General features: G+C 48.5%; 1 protein-coding gene across 4 annotated transcripts; it reads right to left on the reverse strand.

Moving 5' to 3' along the window:
- Positions 1-739: 739 nt before the first annotated feature.
- Positions 740-22,460, reverse strand: LOC149348696 (uncharacterized). 4 transcript variants are annotated; one of them, XR_016292290.1, is made up of 7 exons: positions 22,344-22,460; positions 20,938-21,225; positions 18,088-18,307; positions 16,588-16,741; positions 11,136-11,248; positions 2,899-3,030; positions 990-1,123 (listed from the first exon to the last, which is right to left on the reverse strand). XR_016292290.1 is itself a non-coding variant. In XM_089585878.1 (6 exons), the coding sequence occupies exons 1-6, from the start codon at positions 22,378-22,380 to the stop codon at positions 917-919; spliced, it is 1,038 nt and encodes a 345-aa protein (XP_089442004.1). In that variant the 5' UTR covers positions 22,381-22,460; the 3' UTR covers positions 740-916. The 4 variants fall into 4 exon arrangements, 3 of the variants coding, with proteins under 3 accessions (XP_089442004.1, XP_089442005.1, XP_089442006.1); XM_089585878.1 differs by lacking the exon at positions 11,136-11,248 and having other exon boundaries at positions 740-1,123; XM_089585879.1 differs by lacking the exon at positions 2,899-3,030 and having other exon boundaries at positions 902-1,123.
- Positions 22,461-24,193: the final 1,733 nt, after the last annotated feature.

Raw genomic sequence — 24,193 nt, forward strand, 5'->3', positions numbered from 1 at the left:
ATTTTCAATGGCTTTCGGCCTGGATGCTCGCCTACCATCATGCCGTCCTTGAATGCTTTTCGGCAGGTGTTCTTTTTATGTATCGCCTAGTTAACGCGGAATTGGGACGCTTCGGTTCGATTAGAAGTTCGAGGTCAGATAACGCAGCGAGCTATGGAAAGAAAAATGATAGGTGTAACGTTAAGAGATAGGGTGCGAGCGGAGTGGGTGAGGAAACAAACGCGGGTTAATGACATCCTAGTCGAAATCAAAAAGAAGAGGTGGGCTTGGGCAGGGCATGTAATGCGAAGGCAAGATAACCGGTGGTTCTTAAGGGAAACGGAGTGGATTCCAAGAGCAGGCAAACGTAGCAGGGGGCGGCAGAAAGTTAGGTGGGCGGATGAGATTAATTTGCGGGGATACGGTGGCCGCAACTGACGAAGGACAGGGTTAATTGGAGAGACATGGGAGAGGCCTTTGCCCTGCAGTGGGCGTGGTCACTGGTCAGGCTGATGATGTTGTTGTTGTTGATGATGATAACTGCCTTTCCAATAGGCAATCTTTAAAAGGAAACCCTTCGGGAATGAAAGGTCAGCGCCTTTCTCGATGACGTTCGTTTCGCAACTATCGTTGCAATTCAAAAGAAACAGATAAAAAAAAAAGAAAGCGCCCTTACATATTCTCGACCAGCTGCACGAATGCAGCTTGTCTCTTGCTTCCGGCCTCATCCCCGCTGTCGGCCTACGGTGCATGTTTTAAGCACGGTTCTTGGCTTGCAGCTTGGCTCGCCCATCTTCGTTCCCCTCAATGTCGCGGACTGTAATCCTTGAAAATGTTTAGCAATAGGCTCCGCCATAATCAGCAAGGCGCAGCAATCTTTTATTTTACTAGTTATGCTAAGGATACTGCTTTGTTGATTGAGGCAAGTAGAGCAGCATCAGGTAACAACCTTGCACGCCGTTTTGCCCGCAGGTACGTTGTATCTTTGGGTGATGAAGACGTGTAGATTGGCCAACATCGTGACGCGCTTGTATGACCCGGTCATAGTCAGCTCGGGGCAAACATCTGTCGAACGGTCGCAGTCGATGGCGTATGCGGCCAAGCCGTACTTAATCGCCAGCGCCGACTCTTTCGTCCCGCAGACCTGCAAAGTGTGGAAGGCCATGGATGAAATCACTCTTGACAAAACGTTCCTGCGATAGATGCACGCAGTGATGTGCACAGCTAGGCGTCGAACGAACGGAAATCACGATGATGAAAAAGTGAGGAGGTGGTAGCTTTAGATTCCAGAAAAGATTATGGTTCGTAGAGGTTTAACGTCCCAAAGCAACTCAGGCTATGGGGGACGCAGTAGTGGAGGGCTCCGGAAATTTTTGTCAACCTGGGGTTCTTTAACGTGCACTGACATCGCACTGTACATGGGCCTCTGGAATTTCGCCCACATCAAAATTCGACTGTCGGGGCCGGGATCTTACCGGCGTCTTTCGGGTCAGCAGCCAAGCGCCAAAACTAGAGAGCCCCCGCGGCGGCCTAGACTTCAGAAAAACGGCCGCAAGCGGCCTGGTAATCAAAGCGATGTGGAATTCTCGAACACGGCTCTCTGTCCGTGAAAGTAATGTTTTCGATGGAGATACGAATTACAACCAATTATCGATGCAGCATAAGCATAAAAGCGTTAGAAGGCTACCAAGGTTTTGATATGCGGACTATATTTCAACTCGCTTACCTGAATGATATTGTCGGTATCACTTTTAACAGATACGAAGGCGACACTAAAGTTTTCCTTAAAGATGTGACAGTAAGAAAGACTTGAACTTATTGGTGACAAATGTGTACCTTTAGTTGCCAATCGTCTTAGAAATAGGTTATAACTGTGTGCAGAACTTCGAGCTGTTTGCAGGAGAGCCAGCGTGAGTAAGGTGATAGTCTCATGAAGAGAGCGACAAAGAGGCAGAAGAAGTCTCATATACATCGTTCTCCATTCTCCACCGTGTAATCCGCCTACAAGACTAGACTAACCTCTAAGAAGATTAGACTAAAAATCTATGCCTATTCTATACGCGTAAATACGTGGTCCGTTGTTAACGCTCAACCATTAATCAGGAGAGAGCCTCCTGAACATAGGCTGGCTGAGAACATCCAGAAACAACGAGTTCTCAGCGCCTTAGCCGGCGGAGTTTTAAATAATTCGAAGAGACAATAAAGAGTTAGTCATTCGATTTTTGTTCTCAATAAAGTCAGATATTTCTCTTCTTGTTGCAAACGTCGTTTTTTTTTTGTTGCAGGAAAAAAAATCTCTTGCAGAGAAAATAGAAAATTTTCTCCCAACTCGATTTCAGCTCTTGAGATCAGTGACAAGAGAGCAAGTTGAACACCTGCTGTAAGTTAATGACAGTCTGGCCTTGCATCAGTTATCTGCAAAAAAATTGTCATTTGTCGTCATTACACTTATCTCGTGAAAACTGCCGGCGTAATTGTAACCTGTATGTCATTTTCGTGGTATCTTATAACCTTTGAAACGTCGGTTTTCATTGAAAGCACACTCTTTGTCATCAATACGTGGAAATCGTTCGATTTAGTCGAGCTTCAATTTGCCCTTGCGTCCTAGATGTGCTTGAATATCCACAGAAATATTCTGACGATGCTAGCGACCACGGGTTCTGTTTTCACCGGCTACCAATACATTTCTTCATGCTTTCAAACTAAAATAAAATATGCCGCTCTCTAGATCTCTAGATAGTCGCGCACCTCACAGCTGAGTATGATTACCTTCCTCAACTCTGACGAACTACGGAAGTACAGCATCCAGCATTCGCTTTCAGATACTTTACGCGACGAAGCCGAGTCACTGAAAGTCTCCGCTCGGCGCATCGCCAACTGAATGGAAAGAACTTGTGAGCACTTGAACCGCGTACCCACCTTGGCGCTTAGCGCTCTCCCACTGTCAAAAGTCATTGTCAATTGGTCCACCCTGTTGAATGTCAGCGACCCCTGCATAGTGGTGTTGTAACGATAGTTGTCCCAACGGCGGTCGCCGGACGACGGGCACACCTTTGAGAAGAAAGTACAACGGAAGGAATAAAAGCGAATTGCTTTTTAGGACAAGAAAACGAAAATGTTCGAACGGACAATTTGGCTTGTTTGGAAGACTCTGGCTTGCAATCACTATATGGCCGCTTTTCGTGAAATTTGAGGAAGGGAAACTTTAGGCCCTTGAAAGGAATCTTTCACTGAGGAACATGGAGGCGAATACAATTATTTGTTGTTTGTTAAATTAATTGCAGGAGCTCAAATTTGATCCTTCGGACGGCCAGCGCCGAACAGAGACGAAGGGAGAGACGAACATTGGTAACGGCGAGTGACTTGATCGGTTTACTAAACGCGCAATGAACACCTAAGTAATAGGTAATGCATTAACGCGACAGCGTTAAAGGCCTCGCTCTCCTGAAAATCCGGTGTATATGCGTTGTCGGCGTCAGCACAATGAGCGAAGAATCACGCCCATGCCTCTGGCAGCTGGTCCCCACAGAGCAACCTGGGAGGCAGTTCGGCCACCTACGTCACGTGACCTTGGGGCGTCATCACAACCTGCCCACTGGATAGTGAGCAAACAGGCCATCGTGGCAGATGGCAATTAAATTAATTAGTCATTCGGGAAGAGCAACCTGGGTCGCATACGGCCCATCGCTGGCCGCTCCTGGCGTCGCAGGGCAGTGGCGCGTTGCTTAGCCGCGCTGCACCCCGGCGCCAGGAGGGGTACGAGGACTCCCAGGGATCTATGAATGTAAACTAGAGAACGATCGTATGCATACATTGGACTCAACCCAATACGCTGTGGTGGTGGTGAAAAACATTTATGGGCAATTAAATTTTTACAGAAAGGTGATTGGGGTAGGACCCTATTGGCCCTTTCCCTCACAGTACTAGGTGGAGCCCCTATTCCGGTGCCCCATTGGCAAGCAACGCCGCCCGCGTCCAGTGAACTAAGGCCTTTTGGGTCTTTAGGTCCTGACAGCCGAGCAGGGCCGCCTCCGAGTCCTCTCTGGTGGGGTAGGGGGGACAGATGCGTTTGATTGACACGCCCAAACCATGTGGAAGTAAATGTGGAAGGTGTCAGCCACCTCCGCACAGAATTGGCACGCGTCATCAAAGGATGTATTGAAATGTTGAAGCACCGCCGGGCACAGTACAGTGTTAGTAAGAATTTTGATTAGGAGGCGCTCGTCAGCGTGATCCAGACCCTTCCAAGGGGCGGGTAGCGCCGGTGCTCCTCCTTGTAGTAATCGGTGATTTGTTTGAATGTAAGGGCCAGATTGTCTGATTGGGAGTAGGCCTCCAAGGACAGGGAGATAGCCCGGGGAGAGAGTGCGCGGGCGGCCTGATCGGCCTGTTGCGTCATACCCTAATGACGGAGCTTAATCATCCCCTCCAATTTTTATCGTAGCGTCTACATTGTATTCCCGCGCGCTGAGCGAGATAGCTTGGATGTGCGACATGAAATAGGCCAGGCACTCACACTTGTGGGCTGAAATAAGTGGTCGTAGCCTGTCCTACATCGCGCGACTAAGCCGTAGCCGTCCAATCCGGCGACCGACAAAGGATGGTACATGCGGCCCTGCATCGAGAACGATAGGGCCAAGGCCGGGTAGGTGGTCTGGCTAGCCACGTGTTTGAGCAGATCTATAGACTCTCCCTGCGAAGAAGAGCACAGTGAAGAACACGGAATGGAAGAGAGCTTTGGTACCACAGGAAGCCACAACTTAAACGTCCTGCTTCATGCCCATGTGCAAAGGGTGCTCCTTGTTTCAGTTTTGCTCGCCAAAGCAGTATCACTGAGAGCGGTGACGAGAAATGGCGATCACAATAGAGCAGGGACCTGAGTCTTGTAGCGGCACCTGTATATGGGCCGATCGGTGAGATCAAGTCGTCCTCGGCGGAGTACTCCGCACTCTTCCTCACTCCCTCCACTCTCACTCTTCCCTCTCCTCTACACACTCTCTATCTTCCTCAGCAATGCCTGTTTAATATCGACTCATATTCAAGGCCGGAAGGGTTCTGTAGGTCCCGTGATACGCGCCATCACCTGGAGGTGGCTGGAGAAGCCAGAGGTTCGCAGGGGCGAAGAAGCGGGATCGAACCCGTCTTGCAACGTACTCATTCGTGCTCGAGCAGCGCACCACTAGTTAACAATAAGGTATTACATTAGCATGACAAACGATACGATACTAAACGACAATACCGAGCTTGCCATATGAGTACGCTCAGGTACACAACATACACATTCAAGTACATTCAACAAGTACATTCAAGTATTCAACAAGTACATTCACGTATTCACGTAACAAGTACATTCAAGTATTCAAGTATCAACAAGTACATTCAAGTATCTGGGGTGTCTATTTCTCACAACCTAAGTTGGCACAATCATGTCGAAAATGTTTGTGCGGTGGCACATAGAAAACTGTGTTTTCTAAGAGGAAAGTTGGGGAGAGCAACGAAAGATGTCAAACTTTTAGCATACAAATCTCTCATACGGCCTTCCCTAGAATATGCATCTGTAGTATGGTCTCCTCGGCAGAAGATTCTTTCAACGGAAATAGAAAAGATTCAAAGATGTGCAGCGAGATTTATTTGTTCAAAATACAGGAAAACAGATTCGGTAACGGAGATGTTAAACTCATGTAGTCTAGAAACATTAGAAAAGAGACGTAAAAAGCAGAGATTAAAAATACTTTACCAAATCATTCACGGAGAAATTAACATCAATAAAGGAAAATATCTGCAGCCTCCAGGTAGACTAAGCTCCCGCCTTAATCACCACAAAGCGATTCGGCCATACATGACACGAACTAGCGTATTTCGCTGCTCATTCTTTCCGGATGCTATTGAGCACTGGAATAAACTGCCCGCTCACGTTGCTGAGTCTACAGGTGTAGCGGCATTCTTGAATGCACTGGGGGATTCCGTCTAGGCATGGGATTCTTGTAGATGGGCGCGTAACTGATTGTCCAATATTGCTTTTTGTATAGCAGGTGGTTCTACAGTGGTGTGAAGTGTGTTGAGTTTCAATGCTCTCTTGTATTGTATGCTCAAAGAAGCTTGTTCATTCATGGTTATATATGCATTTTTTTGTCTCTTCACTTTCCCTCCCTGTAATGACCCTCAAATGAGGGTTGACAGTATTCATAAATAAATAAATAAAATAAATAAATAAAGTAAAAGTGGTGTTTTCACATGTTCTCTCTCTGCAGGACTTTTGGCAGAGAAGGAGGTTGTGCTGTTGGATCAGCCGAACTTGCTTTTTATGCGATATCTCTGCCTTTCTGGTCGTACCAGTGCATCCTAGATTCCCCTCGGTCTTGACTCATTTGACCTGCTGGGCGATTTTGCGTGCCTGGTGTGGCTGCAATTGCCTGCCGCTATTCGCAGTGCAAGTGTTATGACTCTGACGGCGAAAACGTCCTTTGGTTCCCGTTGCGTGTACACTGCAGAGTTCAAATGACACAATTTTTCTCCTGTTGCTTGGGTTTCGGTTTCAGGAGCAGAACGCTGGCCATAACTCGGCGCAAAAATTGAAGCAGCGTTTAGGTAACGTGGCATAAAAAATCCTATGCAGTAGCTATTTGCTCATTTCTTGCCTTTACACCTACTGAGTGAATTTGTAGTACTGAGTAAAATGAATCAAACCGAGAAAACCGATTTTATCTCAGTTCTTTTATGCGTTACTTGATTTCAAAGTTATCTCAGGTCGCATCATACGTCATGAGTACCGTACCTTAGTTGAAAACGAAACCCAAAGAGACTGAGAGAAAAATTTATTTTCAGATTATTTGGCGGGCGCTTACGAATTCTCTAGTAAGAGTAGGCTCTGTTTTGAGACCAACTAAACAAAACCAACTAAAAAATCTTAGTTGGTCTATGAGTGTTCCTCAATCACGCTTTTGATGCCCTGGATCGTGCTGATGTTTTTCATGGTAAATATTACGTATGCAAGAGAAATAAGGAATTTATTGCGATGTCACAGTATACGTTCACAGGAAAACTGATGACATCGCAACGGGTTGCCTGCATTCTTGAACTTAGAGAAAAAATCGCAGCCCTGTAGTACGATCAGCTGGTCTAACAGGGTGTTGTGTACCTCAGGATTCAAGATATCCATAATAAGAAATTTTTTCACTGTTTCCTTTGCATAGATCACACAGTAACGAATCCTACCTTAGAGAACCAGGCTCACGAGACGACAGGCTAGAGATGATTACATGAAGTACTTACCAAAGTGTGACCATAGGTAGGAGTGAAGCCTTGAGGGAAGTTGTATACTGTCGGCGGCATGATTACGCATTCCGTCATCCATTTGTCCGAGTACGAAATGTGCCCGATAGCTATGAATATTTCGGGTAGGAATATTTGCCTGCGGAGAACATAGAGGAAAGCAATCTACTCGCAACTCGAAACCTGTATTATCTAATGTTGGTCTAGAAAAGACCGTCGGGGTCAGCACGGATGTTTTCTCTTTGAGCCCTGTCGAAGTTATAGCCTAAATGTATTAAGCATGAAACGCTATTAGCTCCCGTAGTCGGCGACCTTGAGGTGACGTCAAGCCAAAACCGAGAGCAAACATTCGGGCACCGATTTTCCGTCATCCGGGCAATGATTTCTCGTCATCCGGGAGACGAAACGGGATCATCCGGTCACTTAACGAGATTTAATGAGACGAGTTCTCTTCCGCGCCGTCCCCAACGATGGCGCCACGGTCACACGCACTCACGCACGTAGCAGACCGCCCGACGCCGGCGGTTGAGGCAGCAGCTGTTTAAAGCGCGCTCGGTCATTTGGAATCAAGTCTCTAGCTGTGCTGCGGCGTCTCCCCTTTTGGCAGGCGGATACACGCTCGGCGAGCACTCGAACGGGCTGCATCTCCTACATTCGTGTCAGGCCTGCGTCGCGTTGGCTGCGTACACTACTGCATCGTCCTGCATTTCAATGCCGTCACCGTCACAGCAGCTTAAGCCGAGCAACGGAGCTGGATGAAAGGAAAGGTAGGAAGCGTCTTGCGGAAAGCGATCGCTTTGCGAATTATGCACCACAGCAGATTATGCGAACGCTCACGAAGGTGACAAGGCCGCCACGGACCCCGACTGCCTGCCTAAGGCTGCACAATTGCCGGCGATCACTGCGAGGCGACGAGAAGAAAACCCTGTGAAAGACGCTGAGTGCGCTGAGCTGTTTGGAGGAGAAAAAATGCGAGGACACTCGGGCAACTAAAGTGTTGAGAGGCGAAAACCGAGGACACTATGCCGGGACGGCTTCCGGTGGATGTCGTGTCATATCGTCCCCGTGGCTACATCGATACCGAGATTATACATCTTTAGGGGACCTAAGATGTTAATTACGTTTAATTACACATTTTTCCATCTGATTTGACATGAATCTTACGTTTTCCTGACCATTCTCTGACAATTCTCACTATGCCGTGACGACTTCCGGTAGATGTGACGTGACACCGGTCCCGTGGCTATATCCACGTCCGCACTATTTCGACATTTTTGCCTATAATTAATGAACTAATTAGTATACAGTAATCAAACTTGGCTTTTGGGCTCATTTCTTCCTCCTCTATCTGAAGCAACCATTGGTTTGTTCTATCATTTTTAGTTTCCGAGTTAAATGCGTGTGACACGCTTTGTTAACGGACGACAGTATGAACCATTAAAGGGGCTGCGAAACACTGCCTGGGGGAATACCGGCTATACTTCAGGTGGGTTCTTTATGTCACACAGATGCTGACTTAAAAAGAATTACAGAAATCGATGCACAGGAACGGAAGTTATTCAGTGAAGAAATTTCAAAGTACAAGCAAACAAAACGCTGCCCTCAACTCGATTTTGGCGGGGCTTCCCACTCCTATTTCGCTCTCCCAATGACGGCACCTGGCGCAACCAATCAAAACAGCCAGCCAGAGCACGTCGCGGAAGTTTGTACTCCATGGTTGCCTGCTCTCTGTGAGACTGGCAGCGTTGTTTCCATGCCAGAGCGCCCCTGGTGGTGTATTTTTATTTTACTTGCTTTGCAGGGCTTTTATATAAGACAAACAAATTGTTTTTGTTGATCTAATATAAAACGCAGACAGGTGACAAAATGTGTCTCTATTTATTCACACAATTTTCAGTATATTTACTGTTTGTCCGGTCATCAAGCTCGCGCCAGGTGATGTCATATCCGCTGCTAAAAACCCGCCACTGTGTGGCGACACCATCAGAGCCATGAAGTTGTTTTTGGGAGGACATTAAAATATTAAAAAACGGAATGTACGCGGTATTACCGACGCTAATAGCACCATTATAACTCACTGTATGCAATCAACAGGCAAAACAGTTAACTAAGATTGTGTTTCTGGGCCCCTTTAAAGGCTTTCGGCTTAAAACAGCAGAAGGCGGTGGCACGATGTGCTAGGACCTGGGTCTTCATATCTAAAGCAACGATAGAAACAGCCTCATCATAAAGAAACTCAAGCAGGTGATGGGTACGATTTCGCATCTCATCCGCAGAGATTCGGGGGCCGGGGCAGCATAAGGGTATGAAAAAGTGCGACGTATGTCGTCTCATTCACGCCTTTATCCTCAGAAGAGTCGTATACATCCTCCCGTATCTCAGTCTCATCTTCACCTTGGAAGCGATGCGTTAAAGATGGCCCTCCACCTACCCCTCAATACTTCCACAGGGAAACTGCTCCAGCTGGGTCTCCACAATACTGTTGGGGAGCTTGTCAAGGCCCTCAAGCAGACCCAGTGTCTCCGATTAACACAGACAACCCCAGGCCGATACATCCTCGACCCTTTTGGCATTCACAGTACTGCTAACGACCCTACACTCCCCTCCGTCCCACGGGCTATCCACTCCAACCTCCTTAAACCTCTTCCCAGAAACTGTGCGATGTCAGTGCATGTTAAAGATCACCAAGTGGTCGAAATTTCAGGAGCCCTCCACTGCGCTGTATCTCATAGCCTGAGCTGCTTTGGGACGCTAAACCCCAATAAACCAAACCAAACCAAACCAAACCTCTTCTGAGAAACACCCCCTCGCAACACCACGGGCCCCGCCGCTGAGCCGGGGGAGAAGGCGCTCCACAAATATTACGGCTCTGAGGAGTATGCCGTGTGAGTGGACGCCGCATGTTCGGGGAGGAAGCGGCGACAGCAGAAAAAAGATAATTATTAAAAATTAATTAGCCATCTTACTACTTAAGACGATTCACTGGTTTTCTGGTGCACGCCAACGAAAAAGCCATATTTTTACCTCAACAAAATCTATTGTTGAGAATTAATTGAAGTCATCCCTGAAACACCTAGTATATTCCATTACCGGGTGTTATGCCTGAGGGGGAGAGGGGCCTGACACTTCTCTGGCCCGCCCCTTTGGGAACTATATCGTGTTCTTTAAATGCGGTTTTAACGTAATTTGACTTATACCCCTGTCAAGCGGGCAAGTTAAGTGCACTTACGGGGAGTGCGCTTCGGCATCCCGAGTGACACTTTGGGCTACGCGGTGCTAAACGGGAAAGCAAAGTGCACTCATAATAAAAAAAAAGGCGACATAAAATGAGCGGAATTTCTGAAGAGGATGATGGAAAAGAAAAAAAGACTCATAATATTTGATTGCTTAACGTGATAGCGAAAATAAAACGAGGTTCAACAGTTTTTAGCGATGAAAAAAAAATGAAAATAGAAGAAAAGCCAAGACCAGCCAAGACTATCCAGAATTTTGACAACAAACAATATGGCGGCGGGCAGCAATGTTGCATCTGACCACGTTTAATTGTTTTGTTGCTTCGCTTGTAGCTATTACCAAGGAACTTTTTTTCTGAAAATAGTGTTATAGCACGAAAAATAAAGTTGTAAGTACTTTTTATGCACTATAAAATTTGTACATTGGAACCGCTGGCGTCGAGGCTACGCACTCGACCAGCAAAGTGTGGTCCGTGAACGCACTCTCAGCGGAGTGCACTCTTCTGCGAGTGACACTCCACCTGCGTCGTTTAGATGCGGCAAAGTGTACTTACAGCGAAGTACACTCTCCATAAGTGCACTTAACTTGCCCGCTTGACAGGGGTATTAAATATATCTCCGTGGCGCGGAAAGCAGGACGGACTCACTTACTGCATGAGGTCTGTGTAGGTACGGAAGAGCGACGGTTCAACCGGGGCCACGCCAAGCGCCGTAAACACTGTCCGAGTCTGCGTCTGCTTCGATGCAAGGTACCTGTAAATCTTCTGCCAGAAGAGAAAAACACAGAATAATAAGAATATATACAGAAACTCAGCGACAGTTACCGGTCAGTAAAGTTGGTAACTGCTTAACTGGTAACTGGTTTTTTGGGAAAGAAAATAGCGCAGTATCTGTCTCACATCTCGGTGGACCCCTGAACCGCGCCGTAAAAGAAGGGAGGAAGGTGGGACTGAGAGAAGAAAAGAAGAAAGAGGTGCCGTAGTAGAGGTCTCCGGAATAATTTCGACCACAAGGGGATCTGACATCACACAGCACACGGAATTGCTTTTTTTTTGTTTTTGAGGAAAGGAAATGGGGAAGTTCTTGGCGGACACTTGAACCGCGCCGTATGGGAAGGGAAGAAGTTGGGAGTGAAAGCAGTAAATGAGAAAAAGGTGCCGTAGTGGAGGGCTCCGGAATAATTTCGACCACCTGGGGATCTTTACATGCATTGACATCGCACAGCACACGGGCGCCTTTTATTGCGAAAGCAATACTACGCCAGGTATCGCCTCTTCGCGGTACCGCAGCCTACCCTTCACGGTCGGTGGTCGGTCATGTGACTACTGATGTCATACCAGAGCGAGAGATGGGGCACCAAGTCGGCTCTTCAGCGCGCCGCAGCTAGAACTTCGCGGCCGGCCGACCACCTGCGAACGGCGGCAAGCGATTGACGTCATACCACCCATAAGCGAAACACATAGCGTAGCCAAGGAGATATTGCTTTCGCAATTACCTAGGCTTAACCAAAGCTAAGTCCCAGCAATTTTTTGCGTTTCGCCTCCATCGAAACGCCACCTCCGCGGCAGGCTTCGAACCCGGGTACTCCGGCTCAGTAGTCGAACGCGCTAACCACGGAGCCAACCCGGCGGCCTGCCGCAGTTACGGCAAGAATAGCCGTCCCTCGCAGAATACATCCTGAATACACAGTGCACCAAGTGGCGAATGTTGTTTCTTATTTAAACACTTGGTCACGAGTCCCTCCGTGGAATAAGCACGCCCATGCTCTCATGCGCATTTAAGCAACCAAGAGCTCCTCACGACGGCTCTATGTTATCAGAACTGCTGCTCCAAAAACACAGCGCTGCCCTTCAAGCCATCGGTTCAACAAATCGACTTACCCCGCCTCACAGACAGCAGACACGGCAGGAAGCAGCTATAAACCAACACCTGCTCGTAGTATCCTCCTTCACATCGTCTAAACCCACACCCTACCCGAATAAATGCCCTCTCTCCGACTCACGTCCCTTTATAAATCACACCTTATGGGCTTGCCCGAAAGTTAAGGCAGCTCTAATAATCTCCAAACCTGAACAGCGAAGAGTCCAGCTTTAGCCTATAAGATCATCCGCCGCTGGTGCACCGTGCCCGGTTGACTGCAGAGGCCATAGGAGCCCTGACCTGTGGGCCCCTTTCCGCACATGGGGCCTCCTTTTGAGCCAATAAATGTTTTTAGGATCCACTACGGGCCACAGGTTACGACAGCGCGCATGAGCGCCGGGATGTCCATAGAGCTGTCAGCTTTTCACTGTCTTCTTTCTTTTGCAACGATAGCTGTGGCATCAGGAGCCGACGTATTTTTTTTTGCTACAGCTACTGCAGAGAGGCGATTATAGCGCAGTCGTAGCAGACTTTTAGTCGGTCGCCGTGGACAACTTCTTGTCCTCGGCGACAATCAATCCCCGAAGGACGGCAAAAGGGGCTTCGTTAGGTAACTGACTGCGGATGTATACTGTGGAATACTGGAGGAGTCCGTGGTACTTCCTGAGAAGTTTGAAGGGCAGGACGGGCCCTAAATACGATACCCACTGCCAGATCAAGGATTCCGGAAGCGAGTGTGGAAGAACTTCAGGAGGAGTGCGGCTGCTTTTTTTAAAGCTACGCGTGTGCAGCGAAACATTGGGCAAGCTGGCAGCGTTCTTCGCCATAACTGGCGATTGGCAAAAAATTGGCAGTGGCTTAGCTCGGCTATGCCTTGATATGCGTAGCAAAAGCCAAGCAGACTTGTCGCCGTCCATACTGCCGCCTCAACTGTGGTTGCGGCGCATGCGAGCTCTGCTTTTCAACCCTCCGACATGTTATCAGGCATGCGACACAGCTGGCGAAGCGAGCGAAGGCGACCGCAACGACGAGGCAAGCGGTGCGACGTCATGTCAGAAGGCGCGGCGAGCGCGTGGCGTCCGCCAGCTGCGACGGTTGCTAGACAACGGCTCAGAATCGGTTTCTGTGCCTCCTTGGAGGACCGCCACTGCGAAATCGCAAGTTCATGTCCAATGTAGCTTTCGCTACGAAACATTCGAAAATTCTGGGCATGGTGTACATTGTCAAGGGAGGCTCACTGCCATGCACTCAAAAGCATGGAGAGAATCCAGCAGTGGCTTGCGTGACACACTTGTAAGCAAGGGTGATAGATAGCAAAAGGCGGTCACAGTTGCAGTGATTCGACGCAACAGACATGGCCATCTTAACACCGAGGGTCCGGATAGTGCGCACAATCATGCCATTTGTGCGCGGATTGCGCAAGGAGGTGCGACAGTGAACGATGTTTCATCGCTGAACGTAGGTCGACGGAACGCTGCGCGAATGAACCAGTACAGACACGAAGGCAAACAGGATTGGCGCTGATGGCGAGGACTGCCTCTCCTCGATATAAAAACACAGCAATAACCCCAAACCAAATCTCTAGTTCACTGAAGCAAATGGATGCCCAAAGGACATCCATACCAATAACGGCTAATTTTTGTAATGATAGGAAGATGACCAAACATCCTTTTGCGACGGACTACTTGATTTCAGCTTGTGGTAGCTTTCAGTTGCCGTAAGGGACGATGCAATTCCCAACGTCAAGCTCGCTTTAAGCGAGAACCAGACCGAGGCCAACACTGCTTGCATCTGTTTGTATTTCTGTCTGAGAACTAGGGTAGAAATGACGTAGGATCGGTTAATGGCTCAGAAGGCGGCGCAGCGTCGGAATCCTTCATCACACATTCGCTGCCAGGTGGTGGTGGTGAAAAACTTTAATATGCAAAGAGTTTGAGGGTCAAAAAACCCTGCTACATGGCTGGTATCCTTAGTCCGGGACACCGCACGACGAGGCCCCGTCTCGCGCCCGCTTTACTAGGGCCCTTTGAGACTCCAGTGTGGAGCAGTTGAGGAGGGCAGTCTCCCATGCCTCTCGGGTGGGGGTGGGGGTGGGGGAAGGGGGAAGGTGAGGATTCTGAGTACATGCCCACACCATGTGAGATATCGCAGATCTCTCCACAGTGCGGGCAGCGCCCATCAGTGTTCCGATCCAAGTGTTTTGCTATGGCAGGACAGAGAAGAGTTCCTGTCTGCAGGCGCCGCAGAGTTCGCTCCTCCGCCTTATTCAGCTCCTTGGCAGGTACTGGGTAGAGACGGTGCTGTCGCAATAATTAATTAGGATTTCGCGGAACCGCAGAAGCGGTTTATGAGCTTCTGAGCCAGGAGAGCTAGGATGAGGAGCCCGGTGTGTCAGCGCTCGGGCGGCCGCATCAGCGGCCTCATTGCCTCGTAGACCCTGGTGGCCAGGAGCCCAGATCACTTTTGTGCGAGTTGGATCGGCGGGAGCGCGTCTTAGAATTTGGGAAGCAAGAGGGGATATTTCGCCTGCAAGATAATGTTCACAGGCCCGGCGAGAGTCTGTGATAACTGTTCTCGATTTTAGATTGGCGGCAGCGAGAGCTATTGCGAGTTCCTCCGCTCGTGTTGAATTTGGGGTCCGAAAAGATAGCCCACCGACATTCATTCCCCGGTGTACTACGGCAGCCGTGAAGAATCCCGTGGGCGACGGCCTTGTGATGTCCACGTAGTAGACGCCCTCTTTGTATCCATACTGCCTTTCAAGCGTGCGAACCCGCGCTTGTCGTCTGACTTCATGTGAAGCCATGTCCATGTTACGAGGGAGCGGAGCGACCAAGAACATGTGGCGCCACAGCACCGGCTTGTTCTCCGTCCCCTCTGGTATGCATGTGTGTTGGATGTGTAAGCGGCTTAGCAGGCGGCGCCCAGGAACCGTCTGCGATAGCCGCGTATATTGGTTCACGAGGTGGGCCTCCCGCAACTCCTGATAGGAGTTTACCACTCTCAACGCCTTCAGTTTGGCGTTGGAGGTAGCCACCGGGAGGCCCAATGCTCGCTTTGTTGCCTTCCTGATGATGGCGTCAATGCGCTCGTCTTGTTGTTTGGTGGTGCGTAGGTACGGCACGGCGTAGAGGATCCGGCTGGTCACGAAGGCATGGGCGAGCCGTAGCGCGTCCCTGCCCCGCAGACCACCCCGCTTGTTGGAAACACGGTGGACCATGCGCCCTACCTGTTCACCTATGCTCTTGAGTTTCGCTATAGTAGAGTCCGGCTTAAGTTTGTTATTGATGAACAGACCCAGGATCCGGAGGTCTGCCACTTCTCTGATGGGACCGCCCGACAGAGATATGTGTAGAGACGTGTTGTCCTTGTGGTTTGTCCTGACGTGTAGAAGCTCTGATTTGGCGGGAGCACATTGGAGGCCAGGCTGAATAGAGGCGACCAGCCAGCGTTCTGAGAGAATGCACGAGCGTCACAGCCTCCAGCTAGGTATTACGGTATCTTCTTTCGGTGCCGGCTGGTGCCCGGGCTTGCAGAGCAGAAGGTCTTTGATAGAATATACGGATATTTGATTCGTACTGAATTCAGTTTTTACACACACCTTGCATCCTTGATTCGCATTTGAAAAGGTACACTTTGAACACCATTGTCTATTAATGAAGCGCTCCATTGTGACCACGATTCGTTCTTGTGTGCAAAAAGACACTAAGCCACCAAGATCCCAAGTTTTTTTACTCTGAGCTACGACAGGAACCCTACATCTGCGCACCACCACCACGCATCTCCCTCCGCACCGGCCATCAGCAGCAAGTGTCACGACCTCGCGCCCGCACCACTACATTTTCTTCATCATTCTTCCCCCGGACCGCGAACGACTGGAACGGCCTTCCCCGAGAACTTGCTGCTATCACATGCCAATCATTGTTCATCGAAGAAATCACGCGTGTACTTGCTCAGTGATAATCTTATATTTGTATAACTTTCAACTTATCTGTTAGTCATTCTGTTTTTCATTTCTGTGTGCCCCACCCCTTATGTAATACCCTCTAACGAGGGTCTTGAAGGTATTAAAGTGAAGCCATCACTGAAAAAAGAAAAATATAGCAGCACAGATAATGGGCTCAATAATGGAAATGGATGGTTTTAGTCTGGTCCTTTATAGGACCGTCTGTGCCAATGCATTTTCAATATTGGGCCCTTTAGCTGTGTTTCTGATATGGAATCATAAGTGCTGGTCGAATACCTTTAGCACCTGCAGCACTCTAGTTATGTTTCCAACGGAAGTGTAGTCCAGGTAAGCGTTCAAGAAGCCGAAGTACGATATGTTGTGTTGCCAGAGTTGATCCAGGCCAGCCGCGAACGCTTGCGTCGTGTATTCCGTTTCGATGCGCGGCGATCTGAATACGAATGAGACGAAACAGCAGTAGTGCTGGTGAGGAGCGGTTCTTGCACTGTGCAGCATTTGTTCGGTCTTAATTCCACATAGACAAAATACTATGTCAGTGGTAGTGAGTAAGGATCGAAAAGGCCAGTTTAATAATGCGTACTGCATTAGATGCGTAGAAATGTCTCATATGAAACTCATCATCATCATCAGCCTGACTACGCCCACTGCAGGGCAAAGGTCTCTCCCATGGCCCCCAATTAACCCTCTTCTTTGCCAGCTACAGACATCCTATCCCCAAAAACTTTTTAATCTCATCCGCCCATCTAACTTTCTGCCGCCCCCTGCTACGCCTGCCTTCTCTCGGAATCCACTCCGTTACCCGTAAGTACCAACGGTTGTCTTTGCATTACATGCCTTGCGCAAGCCCATTTCTTCTTGATTTCGACTATGAAGTCATTAATCCACGCGTTCGTTCCCTTACCCACCCTTCCCGCTTCCGCTCTCTTAACGTTACACCTATCACCCCGTACATGCTGCGCCGTCACCGTAGCGGCGCATGCGTCAACAACAGCGCCTTCGTAGCCCCGTAGTGGGCGAAGCCAATGCGCGGCGCGAAGTAGCCTAAGTTCGGTCACGTAGCCCGAAAGGCTACGCACAGCCGTGGCGGCACTTGATGGGGTAGACTTCAGTGCCGCGTCAGTTGCCGTCGTTGCACAATAGACGTGCCGGCGAGCACAGATTCATTGCGCCATCCATGAGAATGGCCAGTAACCAGCTGCAGTTTCAGTGCTGGGCGGTGGCGCTCATCTCAAGCTGCGCACGCTAACTAGACGAGTGCATTCAAACGAGGTTCAGTTCAGCTCAGTAAGCTTCCAGTTTCGTGTCGACTCGTGGACGTGTACGCTTCCGCATCGTTCTCCATTTTAATGCGGTCGGCATCAGTACAGTGAAGCCCGAGCAGTGGAGCCGTATCATAGAAGAGCTCAGAGCATGGCTGAAAGTGGTTTGTGTAAAGGGACCGCTTCGCGAGTTGCTCGTCAGACCAGACGACCGCTCGACTGAGTCGGGAACACCAAGATTTTGCGGACGTTCACGAAGGTGTCAGAGCCGACAAGGAAGGCAAGCGCCTAGCTAACGCCGCAGAAAAAAAACACGCAATCTTACTACGTCGCAATAAAACTGACTGCATGCCCGAATTCAGGAGCGGCAGTTTTCTTAGTATGTGCCTTCCGGCGCCACGCATATTTTGTATGAATATACATGTAGTCAGGCTTGCACGGATGTCAAGAGGGGCGCTGTCACGGGAAAGCGACTCCCCCTGAGACGAGGCCCACCTGTTTATGGAGCAGCACTTACTCGATGGCGAAGGAAACGCCAAAGGATGTGAGGTTCGCCAGCGCCGCCATGCGGATGAATCCTCCTTCGGCTCTCCACATATCCACGGGCAGCTTGCTGTTGTTCTTGCGGTACAGTGAATCATAGAAGAGTACGCCGCACAGACCGTCTGGTGGATAGGGTTGAAACTGTACCTCGGTCACGGTGCAAAGAAACGGGGCTGTCACGGTGCCTGGGATCACTGCGTTGAGGAAGAGAGGAAATGAATGCATTTTTGGAGTTCGTGCTTGTGTTCATGTGCAGTACACGTGCGCATGTTGTGAGCGCGTACACTTGTCCTGGCTGGGGCCTGGTTATCATGCCAGTGAAATACGGGCTTTATACTGCCCGTGTTATCCATCATAAAGTGCGTGGACAATGGGTGGCGGAGGGGACGTCATTAAGACGATGGCCTCAGCGGTACATGGCATGAACAGAAACGACACGCGAACGTTCCCACCTTGTGTCGAATTGGGCAGAAATTAGCATCTCTGATGATGATGATGATGGTTTCTTTGATGGCGCATGGGCAGCCTAGTTCCTAGGCAAATGTATTCTTCGTCTACTCAAGGAGGGTCAGAGACAATTTTCCAAGCATTTCATCCTGATAAGCCGAGCATTAGGGCAATGCAAAGCTTGTACCCTTTGTATCATCGCTGGGTTCCCGGTGCTAATGGGGATCGAACCCAGTACGTCACGCATACTTGGCGGACCTAAATTAACCCCGGCAATGCTACGGTAGATTTTAGAAGCGAGCTGTTTGTCAGAGCAAGCAAGGTATTCTCCATGTTGTGACGTCAGTTGTTTCTACAAGAAGCTTAGTCGCTAGCACGGCATTGCTCTAAAGCGAGCAAAGCATTTTGCTCTTGCAACTCCTCAAAACATGGCTGGTTTGAATAATGAAGTTTAACATCGTGAAGCGATTCAGGCTATGAGGAGTCTATATTGGAGGGCTCCGGATAACTTTTACCAGCTGGGGCTCTTTAAAGTGTACTGCCATTGCGCAGTATAAGGGTCTCTGGAGTTTCGCCTCCGTCGAAAGCGGCCGTCCCGGTCGGGATCTATACCGCGTCTTTCGGGTCAGTAGCCGAGCGCCATAACCACTAAGCCATTGCGTCGGCTGAACTTAAGTTGTGATGCAATTTAGAACACACCAAGAACACCAGATCATTTTGTTGAGGCAATGTGGGGTCTTGCTTTCTGAAGCTCGTGAATCCTGATAACTGGAAGGCCTGGCCATGAACATAACATTTATTAAAACCTGACATTAGTTAACGTGAGCAGCAAATGGATATTACAATATTATATGGCAGATCTGTGTTTCCTTTTCTCTGTACTACTGGCACCCCAGTGCACAGCCGCGGCAGTAAATATGTTTCAAAGCTGGTTTCGAGGATCTCGGCAGAGCTGCTGCTCTTTTCTGCAATATCCTAAACAAGGGTTTTCGGATAGGATACTGCCACACTTTCGACTCACATGCGCAGAAAAGGGGCCAGTTTTAGCGGGAGGCCTTCCAAGAGAATTGTTCTTTCGCCAAATGTCGTGTCATAGGTGAGGGGCTAGCAGTGGGTTAATGAAGAACACCACTTTTTTTTTTTTTTTTTGCAGTGGTATGCAAAATCTTAGCCAGAACAAGCGAATGCCGTAGGAGGGGACTCAACTGTCAGCGACCAGCAAAAAACAAAGGCAACAGCAATGAGCCCTGCGGAAGAGATAAAACACAGCTAGTTATCATGATATCGAATGGATTCGTATGTTGTGGGATCGGATTCAGTGGTATGATATGGTATGGTATGGTATGTTATGGTGTGGTATGGTATGGTATGGTATGATATGGTATGGTATGGTATGGTATGGTATGGTATGGTATGGTATGGTATGGTATGGTATGGTATGGTATGAGACGGCATATGACGTTTAAGGTCCGAAAGCTGCACATAGGCTATGGGTGAAACCGTACTCAATTGGAGTGGATTATTTCGAATATCTGGGGCGCCTGGGCACGCACATGATACCGGTGAGTAGTTTTAGGCAGCGCTTCATGATAAAGGAGAGCAGTTATATCCTGCATCTAACAGCTTATATGAGCGCCATTTTCTAAGCTTGATGGCGAACGACCACCCGGATTAAACTGCATCGATAACCTAGGATATCGATGCAGCCAGTGGTTTTGGCTCTCTGTAAGGTGCTGCACGAAGTATTTCTGTGTTGAACATCTCGCGAGGAGCATACGTCTTGTCATTGTTACTGTCGCTTCTGGCGCTCATTGAGAGGCTTCAACTCAGGTACAAGTTCATTGCATCAAAGAGGACAGCTCCCTAGCAGCACAGAGCATCGGTCCAATATTGGAAATGTGTTCGCAAAGTTCGGTTTGGTTTGGTTCGGTTTATTGAGGTTTAGCGACCCAAAGCAACTCAGGCTATGAGGGACGCCGTAGTGAAGGGTTACGGAAACTTCGACCACCTGGGGTTCTTTAACGTGCACTGACATCGCAAAGTGTCGTCCTTTATCGGACCGGTTTTTGCCAACACATTTCTAATATTGGGACGATGATCTGTGCTGCTTGGATTCTTGGATTTCAAGGCAATACACCAGTAGAGTCCACAAATACGCAGGGTTGTACATCGGATTCTTGCAGTTCGGGCAAGATCCTACTCTCATGCATGGAACAAGAACGTATTGATCCCACGTGATCTTTTCTGGAAGAAACAGCGTGAATCACGCCAACCATATTGGCATCGACAAGTAAAATTAACATTTTCTGACATGCACCAAGGAAAACTGCTCCATAGGGAGCAGTGAAAACTGTGTTAGTCTACGCAGCGCACTAACCACTCGTTGTTGTGGACGCAGTTGTCCTCAGTGTGGAAGGTCCAGGAGAGCTGGCAGTGGACAGGAGTGGCGTGAACGCAGTCGTTTGTGAAGACGGCACTGGGCCCTGGCTAGTTGGCACAGATGGTCGTGTCTCGAGTGTTGGCGCTGTAGGCGGGCCCAGCGTGCTGCTACCGTCCGGTCTCACTGGATTTTTCCCTAAGGCCGGTCTCCTCTGTTCGGGTAGCCGGTCTGACTGGCCCGAGCTGTGTCCCTCGTCGCTGCCCACGTCTATGTCTTCAGTCGCCACTGGGCGAAGGTTGCGATATTAGTACGAGGATTCGCTTACGAACAGCTGCCAGCGCTCGGAGAGTTGTGGATTTATTGTTTATTATTTTTATGCTTCTGCTACCTAGTGTCGCCGGTAAACACACATAGAATGGTTATACCTTCATCGCGGTTTGTGTTATGGACTCGCTACGCAAGATCCCTCGGAGGCTCAAGTCTACATTGATGAACGCCAAAAGCATCGTGTTATATTGGTCAAATGTTGAGGGGAATCTCCCAAGATGGAGTAGATTTGTAATAAGGGAGTAATTACTCATTGGCATCAACCCATACAAATCTGCTCCACCTTGCGGGATTACCCTAAACATTTGATCACCACTGTTCCCACTTCGAGTTATTGATCAATTTGTTCTCGCCCTACCATAAGCTCGCCGTCCCAGTTAGCTCAGTTGGTAGAGCGACTGCTCCGGTGAAGCGGTGGTTCCGGCTTCGAACCCCGAACCAGGACGAATTTTTTTTTAACTACGAAGTTTCTGAGAAAGCTGTATAGCTTTCCTTTGTAGCCGTATGGCTGTGCTCCGGTGGATGTCAAGGAGTAATTAGTCCCTTATTACATCATTTTATATTGAAGAGCATATTTCAAGAACGCAGTATTTACTTAGTTCTCACTGGGTGTCTCAAAAAGCAGTGTGTACAGCTTTTTAAGTAGACCACAAAAAAAAGGACCCAAATTGCGTGAGGAGATAAAAATTAAAGCCTCTGTACATGACCAGCAAGGATTAAGGGAAAATAATCGCGACAAAAATAGGAAGGGATTTTCATTCTGTAATCCGTAATTAGAACAGGCTTTGCTTAATGCGCATATATATGCCATTAGGGGTAGACAATATATCCGGCGCGTATGATACAGGCGCACAATGCGCAAGGCATCGAGAAAGACTGCCTTCTCATTTCTCGCTTGTTTAAGAGGGATCACATTTTTCATAAAACGAAATAATAAATTAGGGTTTCTTTCACAAATGGGCTGTACTGTAAAGTCTGTAGCACAAAGGACTGCGGTAGAAATGGGGATTAACCTAGAAGAGAAAATAGTCGATGACACCGTAAGAGGCACGTGCGCCAAGTCACAGGGCGCTCACCTGTCATGTTGAATGCCAGGATGAGAGCGACGCACATGACGGAACTGAGGCCGAGGCAGGCGCAGCACAGGGCCCCGAAGACGTCCTGAGACGATCTGGCTTCGCTGGACGCGAGAACAGTGCACACTCGATGAAGTTTTCGCGCTGAATGCAATGGGTGGTCCTTTCCAGAGAGCTAAAGATAGCGGATAATCATTGCTCATTATTAGTGATTTCGGGAAAGTGCGTAAGGAGTGCTGGAAGCACCATTTCATTCCGACGAAAGTTTGGTTTGGCTTATTGGGCTTTAACGTCCGAAGCAACTCAGGCTATGAGGGACGCCGTAGTGAAGGGCTCCGGAAATTTCGACCACCTGGGGTTCTTTAACGTGCACTGACATCGCACAGTACACGGGCCTCTAGAATATCTCCTTCATCGAAATTCGACCGCCGCGGACGGGATCGAACCTGCGTCTTTCGGGTCAGCAGGCGAACGCCGTAACCACTGAGCCACCGCGGCGGGCTGTTCCGACGAAAGTGAACGCTGAAACCGCTTAAAGAGGTATAGACACCTAATATTTGGTGGAATGTTTTCTTTTATACATTCACGCTGAAGACACTACTATGCATGAATTCCGACGTGGTATTATTAGCCTGCGACCGCTGTATAATTTCCAATCAAAATTTTCTGTCATGCTGTTTCGGTTACAATAGTCGAACGATATGGCTGTGACGTCAAAGTGTGGGAATATGTCACGTGAGGCATGGAGAAACTGCGATATAATCGCTGCTTCATCGTTTCAATGCACTACAGTCCTGAAGCCAACCTTCCTCAAGAGCCGGAATCACAACGAATGTAGAAACAGCTATTATATTGAAGTTTTTTCATGCGTCGCGTGACCTTCAACCACACTTTGACGCCACACTTCGGCTGTTCAATCCGAAACCAAAACAGTACTAGAAAAAATGCAATTTTAAATGATTTAGTGGTCGCAGGAGAATACGAGGTGCTAATCCATGCATAATAATACCTTAATCATCATTAGAACAAAAAAAACACGCACCAAAATATTAGGTTCTATACGCCTTTAATTTCGCTCTGAAGCGCACGTCCCTACGCTGCAGACAGCATCTGCTTCTGGCTCCCTAACATTCTTTTTACTCGGAGCAATATAGGTATTAGCTTCGCACCGCGATATTTTTTCGCGTAGCTTCGCGTGCAAATATAAACAGGACTACGCAGTTCTCTCTGCCATTGCTGAGGTGCCGGTAGACAGCCCCCGCTCCGTCTGGTCGTAGGCTTGAGCAGTATTATGGGAGCTATTAGGTGAACAGTATATGAGAAAAGAGAATGCGGCTTACTTTACGAGCCAAAGAGCACCGATATATTATGCTAGCCTATCAGACATTCTCGAATGAAACTCCACTTGATTTTTGAGCAATTGAACCACGTCACCCCAGCGATCTTCCAGGTGTGACAAATAAAAACGAGGTGAGGTCAACCTCGGTTTTACTGCATTACGGGGCATTCCAAAACAACGCTTAGTCTTGAAGCCCAGCAACAATCGCGCCAATTTCATAGGGACTGAGCAATTCAAAAGCACGCCGTTTTACCTTTCACTTTGTACTTGGTTCTTCTGACTAGTGACTCTGGACATTTTCTAAGAGGCCAGTAGAGTAAGCTTGCAGATATATTTTTTTTATATAAACGGGGTGCGCAACACCTTACGAGTCGCAAGTTTGATGTATGTACGAGGGGGTACCCAAAAGAACCGGACTTATTTTTGTTTGAACTTATTTGTTCACATTTTAAGCACAGACCTTCAATCTCCTTCGAAGTATTCCCCACTTGCAATGTTACGCTTGTCGTAT

Source organism: Amblyomma mixtum, chromosome 4, assembly GCF_055824585.1.
Source record: "Amblyomma mixtum isolate Tamu chromosome 4, ASM5582458v1, whole genome shotgun sequence".
NCBI lineage: Eukaryota > Metazoa > Arthropoda > Arachnida > Ixodida > Ixodidae > Amblyomma > Amblyomma mixtum.

Coding starts and splice junctions, on each gene's coding strand:
- LOC149348696 (XM_089585878.1), bottom strand. CDS start 22,380: ATGTGCGTCGCTCTCATCCTGGCATTCAACATGACAG. Junction 18,308..20,937: donor TGCGTCCACAACAACGAGTG/GTTAGTGCGCTG, acceptor TCCTCAACGCAG/TGATCCCAGGCACCGTGACA. Junction 1,124..2,898: donor GGAGAGCGCTAAGCGCCAAG/GTGGGTACGCGG, acceptor CACACTTTGCAG/GTCTGCGGGACGAAAGAGTC.